This window comes from Pristiophorus japonicus, chromosome 7 (assembly GCF_044704955.1).
Source record: "Pristiophorus japonicus isolate sPriJap1 chromosome 7, sPriJap1.hap1, whole genome shotgun sequence".
Classification (NCBI taxonomy): Eukaryota; Metazoa; Chordata; class Chondrichthyes; family Pristiophoridae; genus Pristiophorus; species Pristiophorus japonicus.
This window is the reverse complement of record NC_091983.1, coordinates 226,424,035-226,438,013: the sequence shown is the minus strand read 5'-3', so window position 1 is coordinate 226,438,013 and position 13,979 is coordinate 226,424,035. Positions and strand designations below refer to the sequence as shown.

Genomic DNA, 13,979 nt, shown 5'->3' with positions numbered 1-13,979 from the left:
GCTGGAATCCCAACACCTGGAACATCTGCACCAACAGTGTGAAAACAGCTGGAATGTTAACACCGAGAACACCTGCACCAACTGGGAAAACAGCTAGAATTCCAACATCCAGAACATCTGTACCAATGCTGGGAAAATAGCTGGAATTCCAACACCTGGAACATCTGCAAGCATAGTGATCGCCCCTCTTTGAGCGGGTCCAGTCGGAGCAGGGCCCCCCGAATCACCCCCATATGGACTGAGATCGCCCCTCTCTGAGCGGGTCCAGTCAGAGCAGGGACCCCCTGAATCTCCCCCAGACGGACCGAGATAGCGCCTCTCTGAGCGGATTCAGTCGGAGCAGGGACCCCTTGAATCACCCTCAGATGGACTGAGATTACCCCTCTCTGAGCGGGTCCAGTCGGAGCAGGGACTCACTGAATCACCACCAGACGTACCGAGATGGCCCCTCTCTGAGCGCGGTCCAGTCGGAGCGATGCGTCTGTCCGGTTTGTTGCCCCTTCAGGCCCTTTGGGCGGCCCTGTCTCTCACTGCGCAGCACTTCCCGTCCTGGGGTCACTACGACCTGTGTAAGGCCCAGCTTCACTGGGACCAGGCCATGAGTTGGGATTACATGGCCTGCCAGCCCGAGGCCGCCCTGCTCACCAGGTCACTGAAGGTCAGCTTGGATCCCTCCGACAGTACGTGTGGAGAGACCCCCGAGATGTACTGCACGCTGGTGAGTAGAAGCCTTTCTGAGACAGCCTCTGTTATGTGTCGCGCTGTGAATGGACGCTCACTGAACGGCCTTTATCAAAGTGAATTCCATCCAAACTCCTACATTTGCTTCATCGAGTGCAAAAGCAAGGGAGTCATGGTGAACCTTTATGCATCATTGGTTAGGCCCCAGCTGGTGTATTGTATCCAATTCTGGGCACCACACTTTAGGAAGGATGACAAGGCCTTGGAGAGGGTGCAGAGGAATTTTAATGGAATGTTTCCAGGGATGAAGGACTTCAGTTATGTGAAGAGACTGGAGAAGCTGGGATTGTTCTCCTCAGAGTAGAGAAGGTTAAGGGGAGATTTGATGAGGTGTTTAAAATCATGAAGGGTTTTGAAAGAGTAAATAAGGAGACAATGTTTCCAGTGGCAGGAGAGCCGGTAACCAGAGGACACAGATTTCAGATAATTGGCAAAAAAGCCAAGGGGGGAGATGAGGAGAATGTTTTAATGCAGCGAGTTTTTATAATCTGGAATGTGCTGCCTGAAAGGAAGGTGGAAGCAGATTCAATAATAACATTCAAAAGGGAATTGGATAAATACTGGGAAAGGAGAAACATACAGGGCTATGGGGAAGGAGCAGGAGAGTGGGACTAACTGGACAGCTCTGAGCCAGTGGCAGAGACAGACGATATCACGGAGGTGAAAGTAGGCGGGCTTGGTGAAGGAGGAGATATGGGGATGGAATAACAGTCTGATAAGTTGCATTTACTGGAACTGTGAGGAGAAGTCAAACTGCTGGGCTGAACAGGAAAGGTCAGGACACGTAAACCACAAAACTCGCTGCTTCCCAGTGTCGCACCGTAAGGGGTGGCAGTGTTTGTAAAATTAGACACGGAAATAGATGTGAGGAGGGAGGTCAAATGTTTATAAACAACCCCTGGAGCTCCTGACCCCTGTGTCTGAGCCCTGCCCAATATCTCCAGTGGGGAATATGTCCCATTGTGTCTGAGCCTTGCCCAATATCTCCAGTGGGGAATATGTCCCACTGTGTCTGACCCCTGCCCAATATCCCCAGTGGGGAATATGTCCCATTGTGTCTGAGCCCTGCCCAATATCTCCAGTGAGGAATATGTCCCATTGTGTCTGAGCCCTGCCCAATATCCCCAGTGGGGAATATGTCCCATTGTGTCTGAGCCCTGCCCAATATCCCCAGTGTGGAATATGTCCTTGAGATGTAAATTCAAGCCTCTTTCTAAATATTAATGATGCTCTTGTTGAGTGAATCATCTCCTCAGGATAATTGGTTCCTACATCATTGTTCGAGGGGAAACACCTGGTTTAATAATCAGCCGTATGTTTCAGCAATAATTGAAAATGTATAATTTATTGCAGAACATGCAGTTCATAAGAGGGAATTATTCTCCAGCTCAATTAGTAATCTGTTATAAAAATAATACGAGTCTTTGAGGTAAACTTCCAGCTGTCCCATATCGCACTGTGGGAGCTGTGTGTGAAACAGGGCCCGGACCCAGTGAGACCACACTAGATGTTACTGTCTCAGTTTTACACCTCAGGACGTCCCAAAGCGCTTCACAGACAATTGAGGACTTTTTGAAATCGCAATCATTTTTTCTTTCACCGATAAAAACGCGGCTGAATTTATTGGCCTTTTTTTAATATGTAACAATTTTTGACAGGTGTACTCGCTCCTTCTTTCCAGATGTGTCCCGACTTCTGAACTTGTGTTCCCTGATTGTGTGTTGACTGTGAGTGGGTGAGTGAGACAGAAAGACTCCAGGGTGAGAATGTATTCAGACTGTGGCTGTAACCTTGGTGCAAAGACACGAATTCCTGGTCATAAACTGTTGTGATCGAATTGGGCATGGTGGTGCAGGGCTTCTGTGACTGGACCAGTAATCCACAGAACTGCACTTCCAATCCCTCCATGGGCTTTGAGACTGGGCAGAGGGAGATACTGCCGGTCCTGCTGGGAGACTCAGTCCCAGGCACATCCTTCAGTTTTTTATTTGTTCCTGAGATGTGGGCATCGTTGGCAAGGCCAGCATTTATTGCCCATCCCTAATTGCCCTTGTGAAGGTGGTGATGAGCTGTCTTCTTGAACCGCTGTAGTCTGTGTGTTGAAGATTCTCCCACAGTGCTGTTAGGAAGGGAGTTCAGGATTTTGACCCAGTGACAATGAAGGAACATTGAATATATTTCCCAATCAGGATGCGGTGTAACTTGGAGGGGAACATGGAGGTGGTGGTGTTCCCATGGAGACCATGGGTTTGTGAGGTGCTATCGAAGAAGCCTTGGTGAGTTGCTGCAGTGCACCTTGTAGATGGTAAACACTGCAGCCACGGTACGCCGGTGGTGGAGGGAGTGAATGTTTAAGGTGGTGGATGGGCTGCTTTGTCCGGGATGGTGTGAAGCTTCTTGCGTATTGTTGGAGCTGCACTCATCCAGGCAATTGGAGAGTATTCCATCACCCGCCTGACTTGTGCCTTGTAGGTGGTGGAAAGGCTTTGGGGAGTCAGGAGGTGAGACACTCGCTGAGAATACTTGCCTCTGACCTGCTCTTGTACCACAGTATTTATGTGGCTGGTCCAGTTAAGTTTCTGGTCAATGGCGATCCCCAGGATGCTGATAGTGGGGGATCCGACAATGGTAACGCCGTTGAATGTCATGGAGAGGTAGTTGGACTCTCGCTTGTTGGAGATAATCATTGCCTTCTACTTGTGGACCACAAATGTTACTTGCCACTTCGGTGTTGCCGGACTGGGAAACAACGTCGGTGAGTGAGCACAGGGGCGATGGGGGAACAGGACTTGTGTGTGTTAGGACACGGGCAGCACAGGTTTGGATGAGCTGAAATTTACGGAGAGTGGAAGATGGGAGTCCGGCCAGGAGAACATTGGAATGGTCGAGTCTGGAGGGAACAAAGTATGGATGAGGGTTTCAGCAGTAGATGTGCTGAGGCAGGGGCGGAGACGGGCGATGTTACTGAGGTGGAAATAGGTGGCCTTGGTGATCGAGTGGATATGATTGTTTGTTTTAGTTCTTCTCGACCAAAAGGCACCAGTTAATGCTCATCGATCTCCGTGTTAGAAATAGAATCTCCCGCTGGTCTGTAATCCCCAATTTGATTCATCTCTGGCACCAGCTCAAAGTATTCGCCTCCAATTCCACTTCAGTGCCGATTTGTTCATTGATTTGAGTGTTTCTCGTGCTGCAAAGCAAAACTCACAGTGTCTGAGCACAAACTGAGGGAGAGGCACATCTGGAATACTGCGGGCAGAGTGGGCTCCTCATTGTAGGGGAGAGATGGGACACAGTGACACAGTGTGACCGGGGGTGAGGGGGTGAGGGGGTGAGGGGAGAGAGAGATGGGGCACTTCTTCACCCAGAGAGTGGTGAACCTGTGGAATTCTCGACTACAGAAAGTTGTTGAGGCCAATTCACTAAATATATTCAAAAAGGAGTTAGATGAAGTCCTTACTACTAGGGGGATCAAGGGGTATGGCGAGAAAGCAGGAATGGGGTACTGAAGTTGCATGTTCAGCCATGAACTCATTGAATGGCGGTGCAGGCTAGAAGGGCCGAATGGCCTACTCCTGCACCTATTTTCTATGTTTCTATGTTTCTATGACACGGGGCACAGTGACACAGTGTGACCAGGGGTGAGGGGGTGAGGGACTGTGTTATGAGGTTAGCTCGAACAGTCAAATTAAAGGGAGAATCGTCTCCACTTCTGTAGAAACACAGTCTGTGCCTTGCTCGGGTAAAATTCTGACAGCTAATTATTTCTGAATCCGATCACCAATTCTGGAAATCCCAGCGAGTGGTGACAGCTGGTGAATGTTAACGTGGAGTTTCTGGGTAATTTCTGTAAGCTGAGTTTGAACTGATTGTAAACTGGTGCCTGGGGATTGTGTCTGATCCTCTCGGGATTGTTAACATCTGTATCCGTTCCCCTGCCAGCTGTTCACACACTCTCACAGCACAGCAGGAGGCCATTCGGCCCATCGTGCCTGTGCCGGCTCTTTGAGAGAGTGATCCAATTAGTCCCACTCCCTGCTCTTTCCCCATAGCCTTGCAAATTTATCCTTTTTCCCAAATTTATTAAGTATATTTTTCCCTGTTTTAAGGGAGTTTAGTTGAAGCAGGTTCAAACAGCTCCTCAAAGAATGGGTACAGGCACGATGGGCCGAATTGCCTTCTGTGCTGTGAGATTCTGTGATATTTCCCTTGTTTTAAGGGAGTTTATTTTCAGCAGATGCGAGCAGCAGACGGGATTTCAGTCTGAACGAGCCAAACATTCTCTTTGTAATATCGCAGTCCATTCTATTGGGTCTGGGACTAAACCTTTATTACTCAGACGGGAAATCGAGGGTTTGGGAGAGGCCGACAGGAAGTGGATTAAACCTGAGGCCATAGACTTTATCCCCATGAATCCGCCCCCTGCCCAATATCTCACTCACTGCCCACTGTCCCCAGTAAACCGGCTGCACATTGAACTTTCCCAGTCTCTTGATTCCTGGATCAGAGCTCCCTCACTGCGCTGCTCTCTGACAATGTTCCACTCACTTTAGCAGCTCAGACAGGAGAATGCTTGAAGAATGATTTACTGTTGTTGTGGCACTGACTAACTGACCCCTGAACCTGTCACCAGTGGATGGATTTTTCCATCGAGCAGTTTGAATGATGAGGAGTCTCGGTTCCATCTCCTGTTATTCTCTGTTACCCATTCTCTGTATTGACCACGCGCAAATTTCATTATAAACACAGATAGAGGCAGACAGGCAAGGTCGAGGGTTCAAGTCCCACTCCAGACACTTGAGCACAAAACCCAGGCCAAGACTCCCAGTGCAGTACTGGGGGAGTGCTGCACTGTTGGAGGGGCAGTACTGAGGGAGCACTTCCCTGTCAGAGGGGCAGTACTGAGGGAGTGCTCCACTGTCGGAGGGTCAGTACTGAGGGAGCGCTTCCCTGTCAGAGGGGCAGTACTGAGGGAATGCTCCACTGTCGGAGGGTCAGTACTGAGGGAGCGCTTCCCTGTCGGAGGGTCAGTACTGAGGGAGCGCTGCACTGTCGGAGGGGCAGTAGTGAGGGAGTGCTACACTGTCAGAGGGTCAGTACTGAGGGAGCGCTTTCCTGTCAGAGGGGCAGTACTGAGGGAATGCTCCACTGTCGGAGGGTCAGTACTGAGGGAGCGCTTCCCTGTCGGAGGGTCAGTACTGAGGGAGCGCTGCACTGTCGGAGGGGCAGTAGTGAGGGAGTGCTACACTGTCAGAGGGTCAGTACTGAGGGAGCACTACATTGTTGGAGGGGCAGTACTGAGGGAGCGCTGCACTGTCAGAGGGTCAGTACTGAGGGAGCACTACATTGTCGGAGGGTCACTACTGAGGGAGTGCTGCACTGTCAGAGGGTCAGTACTGAAGGAGCACTAACTTGTCGGAGGGTCACTACTGAGGGAGTGCTGCACTGTCAGAGGGTCAGTACTGAGGGAGCACTAAATTGTCGGAGGGGCAGTACTAAGGGAGCGCTGCACTGTTGGAGGGGCAATACTGAGGGAGCGCTGCACTGTCGGAGGGACAGTACTGAGGGAGCACTGCACTACTCTCATCCTGAGATAGTCAATGGCGCTTTAGAATTCAGTCTTTGCTCTCTCTTTCTCTCCTCTCTCTTTCTCACTCTTGCTCCCTCCTCCCCTCCCACATTACATGGGCTCATTCACCAGAAACACCCTGTTGCCGAATTTGCCCTCCGACCGAAAGGGGGCACACTCACTGAGCGAGACGATTTTCCCCGCCCCAATCCATGGAGCGGAGAGTTGAGCAAAATTCAGCTCTTTGTAGATTGTTTTTGTTGCGGGCGGTGCAGTCGGTTTGCGGCGGGGTGGAAGTGCGTGGGGAGCGGGGCGGACGGCGGTATATGTCTGCGAGCTCCTGTTTTATTTCCCACCCCCAGGAACCTGCTGACTGACGGAGCTGAAATGAGCCTGGGATTAAAGTGTTTGTTTAAATCTGGTTTGACAGACAGTCGGTGGGTTCCCTGAACACCTGCTCACAGCCCTGAGTCTCCGTGAGGCTGGGGCACTGGGGACATTAGTTTGGGGAGAAGGCCTTTTATTGGGGACCTTTCATTAGAAGGAGGTCACCCATTGGGGACGGACGGTTTAAAATTGGAAGCTGGGTGTTTAATGAATGATGGCTGTGGTCTATAAGGGCCGATCGACACAGGCCGGTCAATAATGTGGGATTACACCACAGCTGGTTGAAGATTTGCTGCAGATTCTCAATCCTTCCCCAGTCTGGTTTCTTTCTCTGAAACCTCCCCCTGGTCTTCTCATTGCTGAAATGTTTAGACACAAACACCAGGTGCAGAGTTCTGGGTTTCATTAACTTGAACAAACATTCATTTCTGCCGGCTCATGTTCTTTATAATTAAATTCCAAAGTGTAGAATCCCATCGAGCTCCCAGGCAAGATATGGACTTAAAACCGCCGTTCCTTTATTAAATTAATTCTGGGGATGTGGGCATCGCTGACATGGCCGGCATTTATTGCCCATCCCCAGGTGCCCTGAGAAGGTGGGGGTGGGCCGCCTTCTTGATCCGCTGGGAGCGAGTTTGATACAAACTGAGTGTCTCGCTCGGCCACTTCAGAGGGTCATTACTAGTCAACCACGTTGGTGTGGGCCTGGAGTCACATATAGGCCCGGGCAGGTTACAGAGGCAGGTTTCCTTCCCTAAAGGACATTACTGAACAAGTTGGGCTTCACGGCAATCTCCCTGAGCTGTGGGCCGTGGGGAGATGGACCCTCTCCCTGACCCACTGTGGGCCGTGGGGAGAGGACTCTCTCCCTGAGCTGTGGGCCGTGGGCAGAGGACCCTCTCCCTGACCCACTGTGGGCCGTGGGGAGATGGACCCTCTCCCTGACCCACTATGGGCCGTGGGGAGAGGACCCTCTCCCTGACCCATTGTGGGCCGTGGGGAGATGAAGCCTCTTCCTGACCCACTGTGTGCCGTGGGGAGAGGACCCTCTCCCTGACCCACTGTGGGCCGTGGGGAGATGGATGATACCAGAAATGAGAGGGTATACATATCAGGAAAGGATGAACAGGCTGGGTCACTTTTTTCTTGAAAAGAGAATGCTGAGGGGTGATCTAATAAAGGTCTTTGAAATTATGAAAGGTTTTGATAGAGTGGATACAGAGAGAACCAAGAAATCCAATCGGGAATTCAGAAGAAACGTCTGTCCCCAAAGAGTGGTGAGAATGTGGAACTTGCTACCACAGGGAGCGGTTAAAGCAAATAGTGTAGATGCAGTTAAGGCGGGGGGGGGGGGGGGCGGTGGGGGTGGCTAGATAAGCGTATGAGGGAGACGGGAATAGAGGGTTGTGGATAGATTTAGATGAGGAAAGACGGGAGGAGGCTCAAGTGGGGCATAAACACCGACATGGACTAGTTGGGCCGAATGGCCTGTTTCTGTGCCGTATATTCTATGTAATCCTATATGTAATCCTATAAGTAATCCTATGTAATCTTTCAGCTCAGTACTGGCCCACTAAATACTGCTAACTGAGCAACTCTGCTCGAACATTAACTCCAACAAAGGGCCTGATTACTGGGTGATGGGAAGTGACAGCAATCTGCGGGATTGTACTTTATGGAGCCACTAACTTCTGCACTCAATAATACACTAATTAACATCATTAACCAGGGGACTGAACCGTGCTGATCGCGAGTGGTTTAGTTGGTGATAACGACAGGCTCTTCGTCACACCACACAGTGTAAATCCGAGACAGCAACACTTAAACCCCCGAAATAAATGTCAAGGGGTGAGTGGATTTGTGGAAGGAACAATGATTTATAAGATGCTCCGTTTATGCTCCAGTGTTGCAGGAGCAGTTTCTGTAATACATGATCCTTCTATTGAAATATCTTCCCTTCCCCCGTTGATGCAGCCACACACAGCAGGAGCCCGTTGTGTCTCTCTCTCCCTGGGCTGTATGGTGAGGTTTAATTCTTCTCTTCTTCTTCGGCTGTCCCCCGGAGTTGAGGATGACTTGCTTCCACATTAAAATGAGTTCTCAGGTGACTGATGAGACCAATGTGGGATCCACAGTCTCTGTCACAGGTGGGGTAGATGGTGGTTAGAGGGACGGGTGGGTGGGGTGCTTGGGTTGTCGTACGCACCTTCTGCTGTTTGTACTTGGCTTCCGCATCCTCCCAGCAAAGAGACTCGATGTGTTCGTCGCCTTCTCGTTTGCTTCTCCTCCATTTTGAGCGGTCTGGATCCAAATGTTCAAAATGCGGCCACTCACAACAACATCGAGCAGACAATAGGGGTGTTCTAGCAGCGTTTCTGAAGCCTGGACCACTCTGGAGGCAGCCTTCAATACTTCCCTCAACAGGTGTCGCTATTCATTGTGGTGTGCTGCAAGTTGCACAAATTGGCCATCATGAGGGCCAAGGCCTTACCAGTGGGGAGTGCAGCCCCAACTCAGGAGGAGGAGAAAGAGGAACAGGAGCCTGGCGAGGCCCCGACTGGCCAGCCAGAGGAGGAGGTGCAGCAGCCACGGAGGAGACACCGTGGCACTGCTCCCGATACAAGGGCCACATGTCAGTGGCTCATCATACATCGGTTCTCCAACAACACAACACAACCCCTGACCAGCAACCAATAAACATTTAACAACAGCCCCTTGAAACACCATAACACACAATTAACATCAACAATATCTGTACACAGGCCCCTGCCATTTGTCATTCCACAACAATATCCATGTGCCATATTAGGCACATACACTTACAACAATAGCAGGCCTCAAAAACTGCAACCAGATCGTGACAAACATATTTACAGGGTGAGGCCTTCTGTCCATTGTGGCCAAAGTTTTTATTGAGACTAGCTCTGGCATTTGCTACCCCTTACCTTAACCCCCTCCCCCACCTCCTGCTCCTCCTCAATGTTGCCTCAGTGCCTGCAGCAAGGCTGCTTGAGGGCTGCTGTGTGTAACACAGACACTACAGATGGCCGAGTAGGATACATTGGACCAGCTCTGGGCCTGGAAGGCCCGGCTGCGGACTGCACCACCTCAGCATCGGCGGCAGCAGTCTAGGTTGGCTGGTGTGTAGACCGCGGCAAGTGGAAAGGCAGAGTGGCAATGGTGGGAGCCAGAATGCTGTCATCTTGAGCAAAGACAACAAGTTTCATTTCCCACAGCCCACTGCCACTCCCCCAGGGCGGAACCTCAGCATCCGGAGCAATATGCGGGAGCGCGGATTACTGGCCTCCTTCGGCACCGTTACCTCCCCGTTTGATTTTGGGGAACAGAGAGGATGGCAGCAGTCAGTGTTTGCATGGCATCACTCTGTGACTGACTCAGAGCAGCCTGAGTCTCAAACGCAGCGTTCTGAGAGTTGTTGCCACAATCATTGACAGTATCACATCACAAAGGCTTTGCGTGGCTTGGGCCTGTGATGTGATAGCTGCTGCCACGTCAACCATGGCACGCGCTCTCCCCTCTGCAACTCCACTGTCGCTGGTTGAGTCCATCTCCCTCTGTAAGTGGGCAAGGATGGGTTCATTGAACTGCTGAGAGGCAGGGACAATGCTAGAGGCGGCCTCCCCCAACCTCAGGGCAAGTGTATCCATGCTCTGCGGGACCTTCTCCAATGCACTCTCTGGACATAGCCTCCAAGTCCAGGTCCACGTCTGACTTTCTCTGAGCAGGACTGATGGGTCGACTCACTGTCCGGGGAGATGGTCCCCGAGCTTCCCCTCGCTCTGGGCGCTGCTGCAGGCCACTGGATTCAGGAGCCTCAGGCTCTTCAAAGCCCAGGAATGTTGGTCCTTCCACCACGGTGGTGTCCCCACTCGATGCAACTGATGGAGGGTCCCACACAGGCACCACACTTTCCTCACCTTCCTCATCATCTTCCCCGTCAGTTGAAGTGGACGGCGTTTACTGTCAAGGGTCAAGGATCTCACAGAAATGCCAAAGGGCATTCACATACCGTCACGGTCCACAGGGGGTGCTGCTTCTCCGTCCACTACCGCACCAACTGGTGTGCCCATGTGGATGGACACTCGCTCCTCCACCTCACTGAGGGCTTGTATGTCAGGCTCCCCTCCACCGGTGCACTGCTGCTCTCTCCTGTTGTGAGCTAGTTTCACCTGTAGTAAGAAGCACAAGAAGGTGTGAGTGAGTGTGCAGCTCATCGTGTGCCACATGTGCCTTCCATAGTTGAATAGTTGCTGCTGTGTGGATGTGTGTAAACGTCCATTTGAATCTGCGTGGCTGCTCACAGTGCATGTGTGAACGGTGGGATGAGGTGAGAAGGACCTCAGATTAGGGATGAGGCTGAAGTCTTGTGAAAGGGTAGTGTGAGGAGGGGTGAGGCTGAGTAGGGAACAAGAAGGTGAGCGAGGTTTGGATGGGCCGGGCATGGCTGGTGACCTGAGCTTGAACCTTTATGGTGCCTTCACCAACAAAGACCACGGCCTGGGACACACAGTGACGGAGCAGTCGGAGGTCAGTTGTAGCGCTGGGGCATGGTGCTGTTAATTATGTCCCGAGGACACGGCAATTCAGGAGCACGTCACATCTGCACCGTTCCATTATTCATTTATACTTTACACAGCTTTAGGATTGTGGTACTAATGTTACTCCATTCCTTCTACATCGAGTATTAAAAATAACCAATCCAATATGCGGCTTGAGTCACTGCCTTTAGTCGATGCTGTGACAATTATAGATTCATTAATCTCTATGATCTCTGTATATTGCCGCGCTCTCCATCTTTATCACACGCATTAGTTTTATTGATTGCTGCAACAGCCACTTTCTGATTATTTGGAAAAAGATGTCGGGCTGATTCTGTTTTGCCGATGTCAGGCAGAGTCCCAGTGTGTCTGATCCACAGGATGCACTGCAGCAACTCGCCAAGGCTTCTTCAGCAGCACCTCCCAAATCTGCCACCTCCAGCACCTAGAAGGACGAGGGCAGCAGGTGCCTGGGAATACCATCACCTCCAAGTTCCCCTCGAGTCACACAGTGTCCCGGCTTAGAATCACAGCATCATAGAATGATATAGCACAGAAGGAGTCCATTCGGCCCATTGTGCCTGTGCTGGCTCTTTGAAAGTGTTACCCAATTAACCCCACTCCCCGCTCTTTCACCACAGCTCTGTAAATCTTTCCCCTTCAAGTATTTCTCCAATTCCCGATTGAATCTGCTGCCATCGCCCTTTCAGGCAGCGCATTCCAGATCACAACATGTGGAGCTGCCGCTGTGTCCATCGCTGCTTCATCGCGGAAGGTCAATGACCTGAAGTGACCCCAAGGGAGCCCTGCCACCTCCGACTGCTCCCTCACAAACCAGCCTGAGGTAAAGCATCATTCGGCCCACAGGCTGGGCGAGGGTCCGACACACAGAGCCCAGGGGTAAGGCCTGAGCACAAATAAGGGATTGTTTTAACAATAGACGATAAAAAGACAAGTTCCCGTCAATCATTCCGCCCACAAAACTTTTGTCGTTTCTCTCTCTCTAACCCAAACAGACAGCTGCAGTGAGACTCATTTTCCCATCTCTAGAGGTCAGAGGTCGGAGATTCTTTCACTGAACATGAACTTTGGAAAATCTAAACAAAGAAAACGTCCAAAATGTTGTCATGTCAGAAATCTGTCCAAATGTCAGCTCCCTGGTCTCTTTACAATCCATTTTATTTTGCTCAAAACGATTCCCAAGGATGATTGGGGGACTGAGAGGATCTAACTATGGGGAAAGGCTGAACAGGCTGGGGCTCGTTCCTGGTCCCAGGGATGTGGGACTTCAGTTGCAGGGAAAGACTGGAGAAGCTGGGATTGTTCTCCTTACAGCAGAGAAGGTTAAGGGGAGATTTCATACAGGTGTTCATGGTCATGAGGGGTTTAGACAGAGTAGATAGAGAGAAACTGTTCCCATTGACAGAAGGCTCAAGAACCAGAGGACACATATTGAAGGTGATTGACAAAAGAACCAAAGGCGACATGAGGAAAATTGTTTTTGCGCAGCGAGTGGTTAGGATCTGGAATGCACTGCCTGAAAGGGTGGTGGAGGCAGAGCCCAGCGGGAGAATTGTGTCCAATTCTGGGCACCACACTGTAGGAAGGATGTCAAGGCCTTGGAGAGGGAGCAGACGAGATTTACTGGAATGGTCCCAGAGATGAGGGACTTCAGTTATGTGGAGACTCTGGAGAAACTGGGATTTTCTCCTCAGAGCAGAGAAGGTTAAGGGGAGATGAGGAGACCCCACTTTCTACCTTCTGACACACTGAATAGCTGCCCTTTACCCCTACTCTCTGCTTTATGTCCTGAAGCCAGCGAGCTATCCATTCTGCTACTGGCTCCCTGACTCTGCATTCTCTGACCTTATTCATTAGTCTATTATGTGGTCCCTTATCGAAGCTCTTTTGGAAATCTGGATAAATTACATCGACTGCATTACCCTTGTCTGCTCTCTCTGTTACCTCTTCAGAGAATGCAATGAGGTTGGTCAAGCAAGACTTTCCCTTTTGAACTCCATGCTGACTATTCATTATTATACTTTTGCTCTCTAAATGTTCTTCTATATTCTCCTTTAGTAAGGATTCCATTATTTCTCCTACCACCGATATTAAGTTGACGGGTTTACAGTTCTCTGGACATGTTCTATCTCCCTTCTTAAATATAAGTATTACGTTAGCTATCTTCCAGTCCTCGGGTATGACACCTTTTTCTAACTAATTATTAAATATGTGCCTCTGCTATTTCTTCCCCAGATTCATTTAAAAAGCACAACGTGTTCCGTCCACACCTGGGGTTTTCTTTAACCCGTGCTGTACCTGCCCTGGGCGTGTTTGATGGTACAGTGTAGAGGGAGTTTTATTCTGCATCTAACCCATGCTGTACGTGCCCTGGGAGTGTTTGATGGGACAGTGTAGAGCAGCGAACCCGGGGACTGGGAGAAATTTAGAACTCAGCAGAGGAGGACAAAGGGTTTGATTAGGGCATGGAAAATGGAGTACGAGATGAAGCTTGCAGGGAACATCAAGACGGATTGCAAAAATTTCTATCGATAAGTAAAGAGAAAAAGGTTAGTAAAGACAAACGTAGGTCCCCTGCAGTCAGAATCAGGGGAAGTCATAACGGGGAACAAAGAAATGGCGGACCAATTGAACAAGTACTTTGGTTCGGTATTCACTAAGGAGGACACAAACAACGTTCCGGATATAAAAGGGGTCAGAGG

The 13,979-nt window shown here is 50.4% G+C and overlaps 1 protein-coding gene across 1 annotated transcript in view; it reads left to right on the top strand.

Annotated features, from left to right (window-relative positions):
* Nucleotides 1-316: 316 nt before the first annotated feature.
* LOC139266945 (netrin-G1-like) overlaps nt 317-13,979 on the top strand; it is a 34,224-nt gene continuing 20,561 nt past the window's right edge. Inside the window, exon 1 of the mRNA XM_070884582.1 lies at nt 317-718. Within this exon, the coding sequence (XP_070740683.1) occupies nt 476-718 (243 nt within the window). The 5' untranslated portion in view covers nt 317-475. The remainder of the gene's footprint in view (nt 719-13,979) is intronic.